The sequence below is a fragment of the Schistocerca americana genome, chromosome 4, assembly GCF_021461395.2.
Source record: "Schistocerca americana isolate TAMUIC-IGC-003095 chromosome 4, iqSchAmer2.1, whole genome shotgun sequence".
NCBI lineage: Eukaryota > Metazoa > Arthropoda > Insecta > Orthoptera > Acrididae > Schistocerca > Schistocerca americana.
In genome coordinates, this window is record NC_060122.1 from 736,791,635 (window position 1) to 736,805,037 (window position 13,403).

The following is a 13,403-nucleotide window of genomic DNA, read 5'->3' on the forward strand; positions in this document are numbered from 1 at the left end:
CTGGTGGCTCCAGAAGATATATCAAGCTATGTCTGGACTAAACATGTATCTGGTGAAGAGAGGTTTTGATATATCGTCTTCAGTTCTATTCAATGCCAGATACAGGATTCGTCCCTTGGAAGCACTGGAGTTTGGTTTGTATGTACTACCAGTCAAGGCAGCAGCCAATATTTTGCTCAGATCCCTGTAGGGCAAATAGTGGCTATGTAATAAACAGGAATCATCATCATAATGATACACTGCACCAGATGCACCACAAATGATAAGTTCTGTGGATGCTGATGGTTTTCAGTCCTTTTATGATTGTGATTCTCATTGATTACTTGACAACCATTTGCCATTGAGGGGCCTGATAGTGGAGTGAACAACAAAAACTGGTCACAGTCTTCATTATTAAAATGCTATCTCAGAACCCAGTACCCAGCACCAGTTGCAGTCTAGCACTAAAAAAATTTTATTTTCCATACTTCACATAATTATTGTCTGAATTTATAAATTTAAAATGCTGCCATGATTCACTCATTAAGAGGTATAATCTTATGTTTAACTTTTAACACAATAAGACAGGTATTACAGCTAGAAACTGTATGTTTGTTTTAAGGCAGGGTAACTGATGGCATGCAAATACATGGACTCCACTCATTGAGTTTTTGAGAATGAGAGTACTTAGTGACTTCCAACAAAGTTTACACATAATTTCAAACATTTGCAAAAACTTTTTTTTTTTGCTGACTCCCCCCTCCCCCCCTCCCCCTCCACCACAGATTATGGAAGGGAAAAGGTTAATCACTTTACTGTTTCACTGGTTGTCCAGTCAGACTTGGCATCATCCATGATGTTTTAATTTATTGCTTCTTTACTACTAACTGTATTTGCAACACAGTTTGCAGACAGTATCTACGTATACCTCTAAATGTACCTGCAAATTTATTTCACTGTACGGCGTAATTCAGGAGATATTATGTCAGGAGCACAGAGAGGCATAAACACTAGCTTTTGCATAAAATTGAGTGCAGATTACCCAGTTTAAATTCGTCCAGTGTTTCATAATGAGAGCAGCTAGTGACTTCCAACAAACTGTAGGCATAATTAAACACATCAACTCATTTGTAATGTAATCAAACATTTGAAACAGTTTTATACATGGGAGTTCGATTCTGTTAAAGAATGGGGTTTACTAGTTGGATAATAAAAAACAAACACGCAGCTAAGAGTGTTATTTATTGTACCACATACATATTACAGAACCTGTCGCAAACTGCAGAAAGTCCATTACTATATTGCGAGCTCTCATGGATTTGAGGTGGGGAGTGGATGCAGACATTGCACTAAGACTGTTTCGTGCTTTGGTACATCCATACATAGATTATGGCTGTCTTTGTTTTGGGTTAGCTCCAGAAATGTGTTGAGAGAATTTGACAAACGTGAGTTCAGTGCTGGAGGCAATGCAGTCTACACTAACCTAACACTCTTCTAGTTAAGCAAATGACCATCCCCTAAATCTATGTTGCGAATATCTGAGAGCAAAATTTTTACTCATATGGTCACAGCTCGGTCAGGATCGTACATTACATCATGTATACCTTAACGCGGTTGTGCAAATTCTGGATCAGTGTAAGTCTTTCTCCCCCTGTTGCCACATACATGGATACCAGTTCATTTCCCAAATAAAGTGTGTCTGCACAATAATTACTGTTCTTTGAAGAAGACTACCATACAAGTGTATGTTGTGGTCTTCAGACCTAGACTTTGGCTGTGGTTATTAAAGTAATTGCATTTTGATTGACTAGCTCTCCAAACATAACAATGTAAGATTCATCTACACCAATGCTTCAGAGAATAAAGGTGGTGGTGGATGTGGTTGTGCTTACTGGATAGCAGCTGTCATATTGAAATAAAATTCAAGTTCCATAAGGAAATTGTGATTGTGACACCTGAGCTTGTGGCTATTCTTCAAGCCGTTCAGTATGCCATGAAGCACTTGGACTCTGAGTTCGTTATTCTTTCTGATTTCAGATTAGTGCTGGAATTGTTAAGACATTTTCACAGTGAAAAATCCAGCCATACTATAGTGTATGACATCATGAATATGACAGTACAGATCACAAATAGGAACCAGTAAGTTACCAATTGCTGGGTAAAAGCACACTGTAGGATACCTGGTTGTGAGGCAGTAAATAAGCTAACCAAAACAGCAGTCAATGCAGAGCAAGGGCACATGGAATTATTAGCTATAGATCTTTTAAACATTATTAAATCAACAGTCAGAGAGAAGTAGAACATAGAATGGCAAGAGACATCCATATACAAAGGCAAAGATTATGGCCAAGTGAACACAATCTGATGCTTAACTTCCTACATGAGAAAAAATCAGTGCACCAGAAGACTCGCGAACACTACAAAGCACCTAGCATTCAACCACTGCTTTTATAGGAACCATCAACAGTATATTGGTCTGGTCGCATCCCCATTATTTGAAGGTGATGAAAAAGATGACGTGGATCACATTATTGGCTGCACAAACAGATACAGTGCAACAAGCTACCTACAATAACATCTGGTCACCATCAGTGCTGTTGGCCAACTTTTATCACCATACTACTCTGCTTGAAACTTTTGAGAATAATCATATTTTACATGCCTCTTTGCTGGAAGAGCAGATCAATTTATAATATGATGTGATTGATGTGATCCTACTGTAACTTATGATGGTACATTAAACCTTATATGTAGTATGATGGCTGTATGAGTTCTGCTTAGGGAGGGACATAGGTAGACACACACACACACACACACACACACACACACACACACACACACACACACAGAGAGAGAGAGAGAGAGAGAGAGAGAGAGAGAGAGAGAGGAAGGGAAGTAGTAGTAGTAGTAGTAGTAGTAGCAGCAGCAGCAGCAGCAGTAGCAGTAGCAGTAGCAGTGTGAGTAGTAATAGTAGTGTTGCTAAGATTGACATCCTACCTTAAATGTTCAGAAATATATAATTATGGATTTCACAAAAAGTAGGATGACTACAATATCAACAAGGCAACAAGACGCAACTGGAATCCAGCAACTACATTCAATGTTTTTGGTGATATGACATGAAATGATCACATAGGCTCAACTTAAGGTAAGGAGGTGGTAGGCCTTCGTTAATTGGTAGGATACAGGGAAAACACATTCGGACTGTAAAGCATATTGCTAACTAAACAGCTATGCAAGCCATCCAAAATATTACTCCGTTGTGTAGGAGCCATATAAAATAGGACTAACAGATGACATAGAATGTGTACTAAACAGCTATGCAAGCCATCTAAATATTACTCGGTTGTGTAGGAGCCATACAAAATAGGACTAACAGATGACATAGAATGTGTGAAAATAAGGGCAGCACTGATAGATACATGTGTTTGAGATCCATAGAGGAGTGTGACAGAAATGCTGAAAAATCTCAACTGGACGATGCTTGTAGCAGATGGCAACTGTCCCACGAGAGCATACTTACATAGTTTCAAAAACGAATATTTAGTGAGGAATCTAGGAATGTACTACAACTGTGTAAGTATAGCTCCCTTAGGGACCATGAGGACAAGATTAGGCTTTGTACAGCTTGCTCAGAGACACTTGAGCAACCATTCTTCCTATGGTTTATAGATCAGTGGAATGGGAAGAAACCCTAATACATGGTACAGTAGGAGGTATCCTCTGCCATGCAGTTCAGAGTGGTTTGCAGAGTAGGTGTACATGCAAATTGTATTTAAAAAAAGCAAAAATTATGTGGGGACGGATACTGAATCCTTTTTTTGTACAATGAAGAATGATGGAAAATAGTTAATGTAGATGTAATCTCATATATGACCAGACACGTAATTATGGTTTGTCAGACATACAATGATGGATTTTACCTTAAACAAATGTTTTTCCAACTTTCTGTACCCACCTTATCTGTAGACCATTCCACCATGTCATCACTTATCATTTTCAATATTTTTGTAAAAATGTCTGTACTTATTACAGGTAGTGCACTCAAGTCATGGCCTTTTGACAACTGTAGCCTATCGCATGGGAAAAAATACTCCTCCAGTTTATGCCCTGGAAGGTGCCATTGCCATTGCAGGTGTTGCATTTAGTTGGCTGAAAGATAACATTGGTATTTTGAAAGATATTGCTGAGTCCGAGAATATGATTAAAGAAATGACAGCTCATCGTGAAGTTTATTTTGTTCCAGCATTCTCTGGACTTTATGCTCCATATTGGCGAAAGGATGCTCGCAGGTAAAACCCTCAAATACCAGTTCTTCAGATTATCTTTTCGTATTGCACTTTTAATTTATTGTGACATTTTTTATTTTTTCCCCAAAAGCGATACTTGCTTTTGGTTTTTCTATATTTTCCTTTAAGGGATAAACATGTACTGATAATAATAATAATAATAATAATAATAATAATAATGAGAAGCCGTGAGGAAATTGTAGGGTAACAGGATGGTTATCGAGCACGTACTTTCACAAGGCAAAATTCTAGTACTGCTGCTAGACACATTTAAAAGTTCCAACTATTCCTAACTTTCAGAACTGTTAGTTCCTTCCTCAGAGAGAAAATAGGTATTTGTTTTGGAGAAGCTAGTCACTCAGACTCTGATTTGAGAGGGATGCACATGTTGGGAGAATGAGAGATGACAAAAACCTTTCAAAGATGAATGACCTATCATCTTTGCCTTTCTTTGCCCTTAGAATGGAGGGGTTCCATTTTATCTGCGATGTGAATGACATTATCCTCCTTCCCAACTTTTCATAATGTATGTAAATGTAAGTGATGGCCATCCATTCTGTCCCCTTATAATTTACGAAATAATAAGTACTTGAAAATACGAAACAAACCTGCTGATAATCGAGAAGAGAAAAAAAAGTTGTGGGTCCATCTCATGGCTGATCACTCGATGGTGATAGTTAATTTTAATTATTATAAGTAGTTTATCAAACTTGTGTGTGTTCAGCTATGTCTACAAACTCCCAGCAAAGCAGTCAGTTACTATTGTAAACACATGGACAACTAGTCAGCTGTGACAAACATAGGATTTAGAAATGAGATATTGTATGTGTCTGGGCACACTATTACATCTGATGTACTTTCTCTCTGATATCTATATGCTACTATATTTCAGTGTGTATCTATAGTTATTGTTGAAGGTCATTTGAGGTAGACATTCCCTTACCACAAAGAAAGTCGATGGCCTACCATTCCAATCAGTTTCTCATTACATATGTGTGTATCTATGGTAGGAAATAAGTATTCAGAATAAGCTTGTGTGACTGGCATGATATTTCTGCATGATTCATCAGGAAAAAAGAAACTGTTGCACAAAGTTTATGCATTTCATTGGATTTCCAGCTAGCAAAATGAGACATGGAAAAAAAGGAAAACAGTGATGGAAGTAATTTGTTTTCCTTTTTTGTCCTTTTTACAAGACTGCAATAATGACTTAAGGACACTCTTCTGTGTTCTTTCTCCTAGAGGTACTAATCATGCAGCATATTAGCTGGAAATGTACAGTGGAAAACAAATGGCAAATTGAAACTTTTGGCTGATACATAAAACAGAAATGCTTGGATTGTTTAACAGGTTGCTCATTGTCTGTGAAAGGCAAGCATCTAGGTTTGAGTTCTTGTAGGCTTAAATTTGTTCTCACCTACACATTTTGGATTGAATCTGAATGCATTTTACATCAATACACAGTGTATAAGGTCAGTCAAATGAAAATGAGACAAATAGGAAAAAAGTAAGTAAACTGTTTATTATTTCTAAAGTAATTGCCATAATTGTTAATGCATTAATCCCACTGTGAGATGAGATGGTCAGTGCCCTCATGGAAAAATGTTTGCCCTTGCCTGTGGAACCACAGTTGTACCCAGGCATGCACTTCTTTTCTTAAGTAAACTGACAGCCACAGATGTCTTTCCTTAGGGCTCCAAAAATATGGAATGCAGAAGTTTCACTGGTAAGCCCTTTCACATCCTTCATACAGTCCCAATTTCTCCCCATGTGATTTTTGAATTTTGGAGCTTTGAAGAAAGAGATTGGTGGCCCTCGATTTGCTTTGGATGAAGAGTTGCATTTCTGGGTGCAATCCTGTTTTTGTAGGTAATCACAAATATTTTTCCATGAAGGCAATGACCGTATAGTATCAGAGTGAGATAAATGTATTAAGAGTTACGGTGATTACTTTTGAAATAATAAACTGTTTACTTACTTTTTTTCCCATCTGTCTCAGCCTTATATTTCATATATTACCAAATATTTGAGAACAGTTAGCATAATATTGGTTTTGTTGTTTGGTCAGGTTTTTCTTTGGAGTCCACAAAAGTTCATTGAAGTGTGATGATTTGCCATTTACATGATCATCCCGTGTACTTCTGCGAGGTGACTTCACAAAATAAGTTACACACTATTATGACAGGATGAGTAATTTTTACACTTTTATGGAATGCTGCATAGTATTTAAAGTGACACAGATACATATTCACCTAGTCTCTGTAAAACAACAATCTGAACATTCTACTAATCATTCAATTCCTTGAAAATAGAAAGCTGGTCCTCGGCCATGTAGCCATTGGGGAACCACTGTGTCAATGTCCTCATCATCAGAAAATCTAAAATTGCTGTGAATCATCCCTCAATCACCTGGAAATTGTTGTCTATGGTTGATATTGATATCTATCCTTCCATCTCGATCAGCATCACCCATGTCTATGCTGCCTTTGTCAAATTGTTGGCGTCGTTTCTCTACAGCTGGGCGCAACATTGTGTTTGATCCATATACTGCCAGAATTTCATGGTGATTGTGTGTGCAGTTTAGATATTTTGCGAACAGGAATTGTACTTAAATGTAATGTTATGGAATCGAGGAAAGTGAATCAGTTCTCCGGAAGAAATGACTTGTTATAGTTTGACTCAGTTTGTCAGCTTATTGCTTATGAGAGATGATCACACCTGATCACTTTTGAACATACACACTTATACACTTGTGCACTATTTGTGATATACACACACTTAACACACACTTAGCATTACCTCTGGTGTAGTAGATATTGTGACAAAGTGCTGCTCCTGCCTGCATCCTGAATCATGTGGTGGCATCCTGGCTTGTCAGCAATGAATATCGGACCTCAGCTCAGTGACTCACTGGCTTGTCACCATCTGACATATTCTGTGGCCGTCTCAGCTACTTCTGGGGTCTGCCTAGGGGTAAGTCTTCTGGTTCATTGGCTGGTTTAGTATACCGCTGTTCTAATGTGGCTTTACATAATTCAAATGCACTACGATAGAGCAAAATGGTGATTGGACCTATAATGTATCCACGGAGGTGATTTCAAGGACTTTATATGGGCTTTTCCATGCAATGTAAACTTCTTGGATTGAACGAATAAACAAAGTCTTCAACACAATATTTAGGTATAACAGCTCCATGGTCACGTTGAGTGGCCTGATGGAGAAATGCCTGTGGGTTTCAAGCCTTTATGTACTTCATACGTCATTTAGTTTACTGACTAAGTGTCTGATGTGTTCATTGATGCTGCCTCTTGCTGATGTTGCAAAGTAAATGGTGAGGTCATGATGAGGTAGACTATTTGGTAAGGGCTGAGTGTGTTCTGTTGTGGACCTTTGTGTTGTATTTGCTGAGATGTATGGTGTGTCTATGTCCCAAGAATCGTGCTTACCGCCAACACAATTTTCTTAATGGTTTAATGAACTCTTTCGACCTGTCCATTCCTGTTACTGATGCATTGTCCGTAGCTTGTTAATTTTCAGCAACAGGCAAATTTGCTGTAGTAATTTGGAAGTAAAATTGGAGCCTTGGTCACTAACCATGGAAGGTGTGCCATATTTCAAAATCTTGATAATCACACATGCCACAGTTCTTAGCACTTTGGTCCAGGATAGATGTCATTAATAGGTATCTCAAGAAACGACCCAAATTAGTCAAGCTGTAATGATTTCCATTCTTTGGTTTTTGGTAAGGGGCCCGTTTAAGGAACCTGTTCATTCAAAAAATTTGCTTTGTTTCTGGGAGTTCTTACAGAGCTGCTTTGGTTTTGGCCACATCATTTTGCTTATTTCATGAATCACAGCATGAAACATAAATGTAAGCCTTTGGTTTCCAGTTCAGCCACCAATAGTTCTGGGCTACTGACAAATTAGTAACTCTTTTGCCACTGTGCTCTGTCAGTGGAATGTTATGACTTATTTTATCACTTGTTCTTGTAGGCTTTCAGGTATAAAAATACATTTTCTCCTTAGCTGTGCTGTTGTAAAGTATTCCATCAACAATTTCAAAATTGGGATCTTGTTTCCAGGTTGAATCTTGTGTGTTAATGAATTCCTCTTCCCTGCCAACTGTGAATATTTTCCTGCTTGATCCATCTGCATTGCTGTGCAGCTTTCCAGGTCGACAAACTACTTTCAATTGGTACTCATTTCAATGCAAGGCTGCTGCTGGGATCCTTAGGGTTTAGAAGCTATTTCAGTGCTGCACGATCTGTTACTACAGTGAATTATCAGTCGGGTAAGAAAACTAAACTGTAATTTATGCCATAGACAACTGTAACTAATTACTTTTCTGTTGTCTAGTAAATGAATTTGGTTGATTTCAGGAGATGAGGAGTGAATGAAATTAGGCACTCTTCTCTGTTGATTTATTGTGATAAAGACCACCCCGACTGCAAAATTACTAGTAGCCAATATGGGAACTATTGTCAAAGCTATTTTCAGAGCTTTCATTGACTGCTAAGTAAAACCTGCTCCTTCTTTGTGCAGTTGAGTGATTGGATATGCTATGCTGAATAACTCATCGTTAAAAATTCGCAAGGCCCAGAAATGCCTGCAGCTCTTTCACATTTGTCAATTCTGGATATTCGTCACAACTTTTTAAATTAGATTCAGCTCGATCTGTTGTTATCCTATGTCCTAAATATTCTACTTCAGTTACAGCAAAATGAAACTTTTACACGGATAGGGAATGATTGGCACTGCTCAGTCCCTCAAATACTGCTCTTAGTAACGTTATCAAGGTAAACCAGAAATTGTGTGAATACGAATCCTCTGAGGACAGTATCGCACCTGTAGTTGTTAAAAAATGTGTTTTAGCTCTGTCATCTGGATGTACCTGGTGCTTAAATCAGATTCACCGAAGATTTTGCACAAATCAAGATAATTCAAAGAGTGTATGAGATTTAGTATCGGATGAATATCTGGTAACACTGGAGCATTCATCTTCCTGTGATCAGCGCAAAACCTGTAATGCTGTTCCCCTGTATGTGATTTTTTTTTCTTGATAATTGCTATGACGGATGTTCACCTTGGATCTGGTTGGTTCTGTGGGCTTAGTGAATCCCACTTCCAGCTGTTCGACCAAGGATAAGTTGTGTTGTTGTTGTGGTCTTCAGTCCTGAGACTGCATTGATGCAGCTCTCCACGCTACTCTATCCTGTCCAAGCTTCTTCATCTCCCAGTACCTACTGCAACGTACATCCTTCTGAGTCTGCTTAGTGTATTCATCTCTTGGTCTCCCTCTACGATTTTTACCCTCCACGCTGCCCTCCAATACTAAACTTGTGATCCCTTGATGCCTCAGAACATGTCCTACCATCTGATCCCTTCTTCTAGTCAAGTTGTGCCACAAACTTCTCTTCTCCCCAATCCTATTCAATACTTCCTCATTAGTTATGTGATCTACCCATCTAATCTTCAGCATTCTTCTGTAGCACCACATTTCGAAAGCTTCTATTCTCTTCTTGTCCAAACTATTTATCGTCCATGTTTCACTTCCATACATGGCTACACTCCATACAAATACTTTCAGAAACGACTTCCTAACACTTAAATCTATACTCGATGTTAACAAATGTCTCTTCTTCAGAAATGCTTTCCTTACCATTGCCAGTCTACATTTTATATCCTCTCCACTTCGACCATCATCAGTTATTTTGCTCCCCAAATAGCAAAACTCATTTACCACTTTAAGCATCTCATTCCCTAAGCATCACCCAATTTAATTCGACTTCATTCCATTGTGCTCGTTTTGCTTTTGTTGATGTTCATCTTATGTCCTCATTTCAAGACACTGTCCATTCCGTTCAACTGTTCTTCCAAGTCCTTTGCTGTCTCTGACAGAATTACAATGTCATCGGCGAACCTCAAGGTTTTTATTTCTTCTCCATGGATTTTAATACCTGCTCCGAATTTTTCTTTTGTTTCCTCCACTGCTTTCTCAATATACAGATTGAATAACATCGGGGAGAGGCTACAACCCTGTCTCACTCCCTTCCCACCCACTGCTTCCCTTTCATGCCCCTCGACTCTTATGACTGCCATCTGGTTTCTGTACAAATTGTAAATAGCCTTTCGCTCCCTGTATTTGACCCCTGCCACATTCAGAATTTCAAAGAGAGTACTCCAGTGAACATTGTCAAAAGCTTTCTCTAAGTCTGCAAATGCTAGAAACGTTGGTTTGCCTTTCCTTAATCTATTTTCTAAGATAAGTCGTAGGGTCAGTATTGCCTCACGTGTTGCAATATTTCTACGGAATCCAAACTGATCTTCCCTGAGGTCGGCTTCTACCAGTTTTTCCATTCGTCTGTAAAGAATTTGCGTTAGTATTTTGCAGCTGTGACTTATTAAACTGATAGTTTGGTAATTTTCACATCTGTCAACACCTGCTTTCTTTGGGATTGGAATTATTATATTCTTCTTGAAGTCTGAGGGTATTTCACCTGTCTCATACATCTTGCTCACCAGATGGTAGACTTTTGTCAGGACTGGCTCTCCCAAGGCTGTCAGTAGTTCTAATGGAATGTCGTCTACTCCCGGGGCCTTGTTTCGACTCAGGTCTTTCAGTGCTCTGTCAAACTCTTCACGCAGTATCATATCTTCCATTTCATCTTCATCTACATCCTCTTCCATTTCCATAATATTATCCTCAAGTACATCGCCCTTGTATAGACCCTCTATATACTCCTTCCACCTTTCTGCTTTCCCTTCTTTGCTTAGAACGGGGTTTCCATCTGAGCTCTTGATATTCATACAAGTGGTTCTCTTTTCTCCAAAGGTCTCTTTAATTTTCCTGTAGGCAGTATCTGTCTTACCCTAGTGAGATAAGCCTATACATCCCTGCTTAGCTATTTTGCACTTCCTGTCGATCTCATTTTTGAAACGTTTGTATTCTTTTTGCCTGCTACGTTTACTGCATTTTTATATTTTCTCCTTTCATCAATTATATTCAATATTTCTTCTGTTACCCAAGGATTTCTACTAGCCCTTGTCTTTTTACCTACTTGATCCTCTGCTGCCTTCACTACTTCATCCATCAAAGCTACCCATTCTTCTTCTACTGTATTTCTTTCCCCCCATTCTTGTCAATTATTCCCTTATGCTCTCCCTGAAACTCTATCTCTGGTTTAGTCAGTTTATCCAGGTCCCATCTCCTTAAATTCCCACCTTTTTGCAGTTTCTTCAGTTTTAATCTACAGTTCATAACCAATAGATTGTGGTCAGAGTCCACATCTGCCCCTGGAAATATCTTACAATTTAAAACCTGGTTCCTAAATCTCTGTCTTACCATTATATAATCTATCCGAAACCTGTCAGTATCTCCAGGCTTCTTCCATGTATACAATCTTCTTTTATGATTCTTGAACCAAGTGTTAGGTATGATTAAGTTATGCTCTGTGCAGAATTCTACCAGGAGGCTTCCTCTTTCATTTCTTACCCCCAATCCATATTCACCTACTACGTTTCCTTCTCTCCCTTTTCCTAGTGATGAATTCCAGTCACCCATGACTGTTAAATTTTCGTCTCCCTTCACTATCTGAATAATTTCTTTTATCTCATCATACATTTCTTCAATTTCTTTGCCATCTGCAGAGCTAGTAGGCATATAAACTTGTACTACTGTGGTAGGCTTGGGCTTCGTATCTATCTTGGCCACAATAATGCGTTCACTATGCTGTTTGTAGTAGCTTACCCGCATTCCTATTTTCCTATTCATTATTAAACCTACTCCTGCATTACCCCTAATTGATTTCGTGTTTATAACTCTGTAGTCACTTGACCAGAAGTCTTGTTCCTCCTGCCACCGAACTTCACTAATTCCCACTATATCTAACTTTAACCTATCCATTTACCTTTTTAAATTCTCTAACCTACCTGCCTGATTAAGGGATCTGACATTCCACGCTCCGATCCGTAGAACGGCAGTTTTCTTTCTCCTGATAACGACATCCTCTTGAGTAGTCCCCGCCTGGAGATCCGAATGGGGGACCATTTTACCTCCGAAATATTTTACCCAAGAGGATGCCATCATCATTTAACCATACAGTAAAGCTGCATGCCCTCGGGAAAAATTACGGCCGTAGTTTCCCCTTGCTTTCAGCCGTTTGCAGTACCAGCACAGCAAGGCCGTTTAGGTTAGTGTTACAAGGCCAGATCAGTCAATCATCCAGACTGTTGCCCCTGCAACTACTGAAAAGGCTGCTGTCCCTCTTCAGGAACCACACGTTTGTCTGGCCTCTCAACAGATACCCCTCCGTTGTGGTTGCACCTACGATACGGCTATCTGTATCGCTGAGGCACGCAAGCCTCCCCACCAATGGCAAGGTCCACAGTTCATGGGGAAAGCAAGGATAAGTGTCTATATGGAATTCTGTTTGCTCATTGAGTGATGGGTACTGCTTCTCCTATATGTATCCTTTGTTGAACTAAAGGGGTTGCTGGAAGATTGTGCTGTTCTCAAAACATATTGGAGAAGGCAAGTAGCAGTGAGTGATAAATGAGTGAAATGGTTCAGTTGCTTTGTCAGTTAATTTCTTCACACTGTCTTAAGGTGGACAATAATTAACAACCTACATGTCTTGTTCGTTAATAGGTACTTCAGTTTCATCTTATGCACTGTATTCAGTATTGCTGCAACAACAGTTTCTTGTGGTAGTTCCACTTCAGTGTTACTCATATTAGTAATGCTTGCTGGAATATGCAATTCTTATTTGGTTCTTCTTTAATAACACTGACAGTTCTTGCTGCACAGCTGTGTCTCTGATGTAGCAAGTTACCATTCAGTATGTGTCTGTTAACAACACATTACTTCCCCGTACTATGGCATCTTCATGTCAGTATACAGAGTTTTTCCTGTTCGCAGGGTGTTGCACTCACATTCAGCCAAATGTACAGGGATTCGGAACAGCAGAACTGCATCGCTACTTGATTTGTGCATTATCTTAGTAGCACTAACATTCCTTTGAGTCTGATCTTTAGAGTTTGTCACGAACCCGCTCTACTGTGCAGGAAAAGTTATCTCCATAAGGACACCGTTACGGTGTGGCTAATGGCTGTATAGTACTTTAGTAGAGCTGGCCA

At 39.1% G+C, this 13,403-nt stretch overlaps 1 protein-coding gene across 2 annotated transcripts in view; it reads left to right on the forward strand.

Moving 5' to 3' along the window:
• The window catches only part of LOC124612277 (glycerol kinase-like), a 174,733-nt gene that overhangs the window by 73,769 nt on the left and 87,561 nt on the right, over positions 1–13,403 (forward strand). For both annotated transcript variants that reach the window (XM_047140381.1, XM_047140382.1), the window contains one exon: positions 4,015–4,271. In XM_047140381.1, coding sequence (XP_046996337.1) covers positions 4,015–4,271 — 257 coding nt within the window. The remainder of the gene's footprint in view (positions 1–4,014; positions 4,272–13,403) is intronic.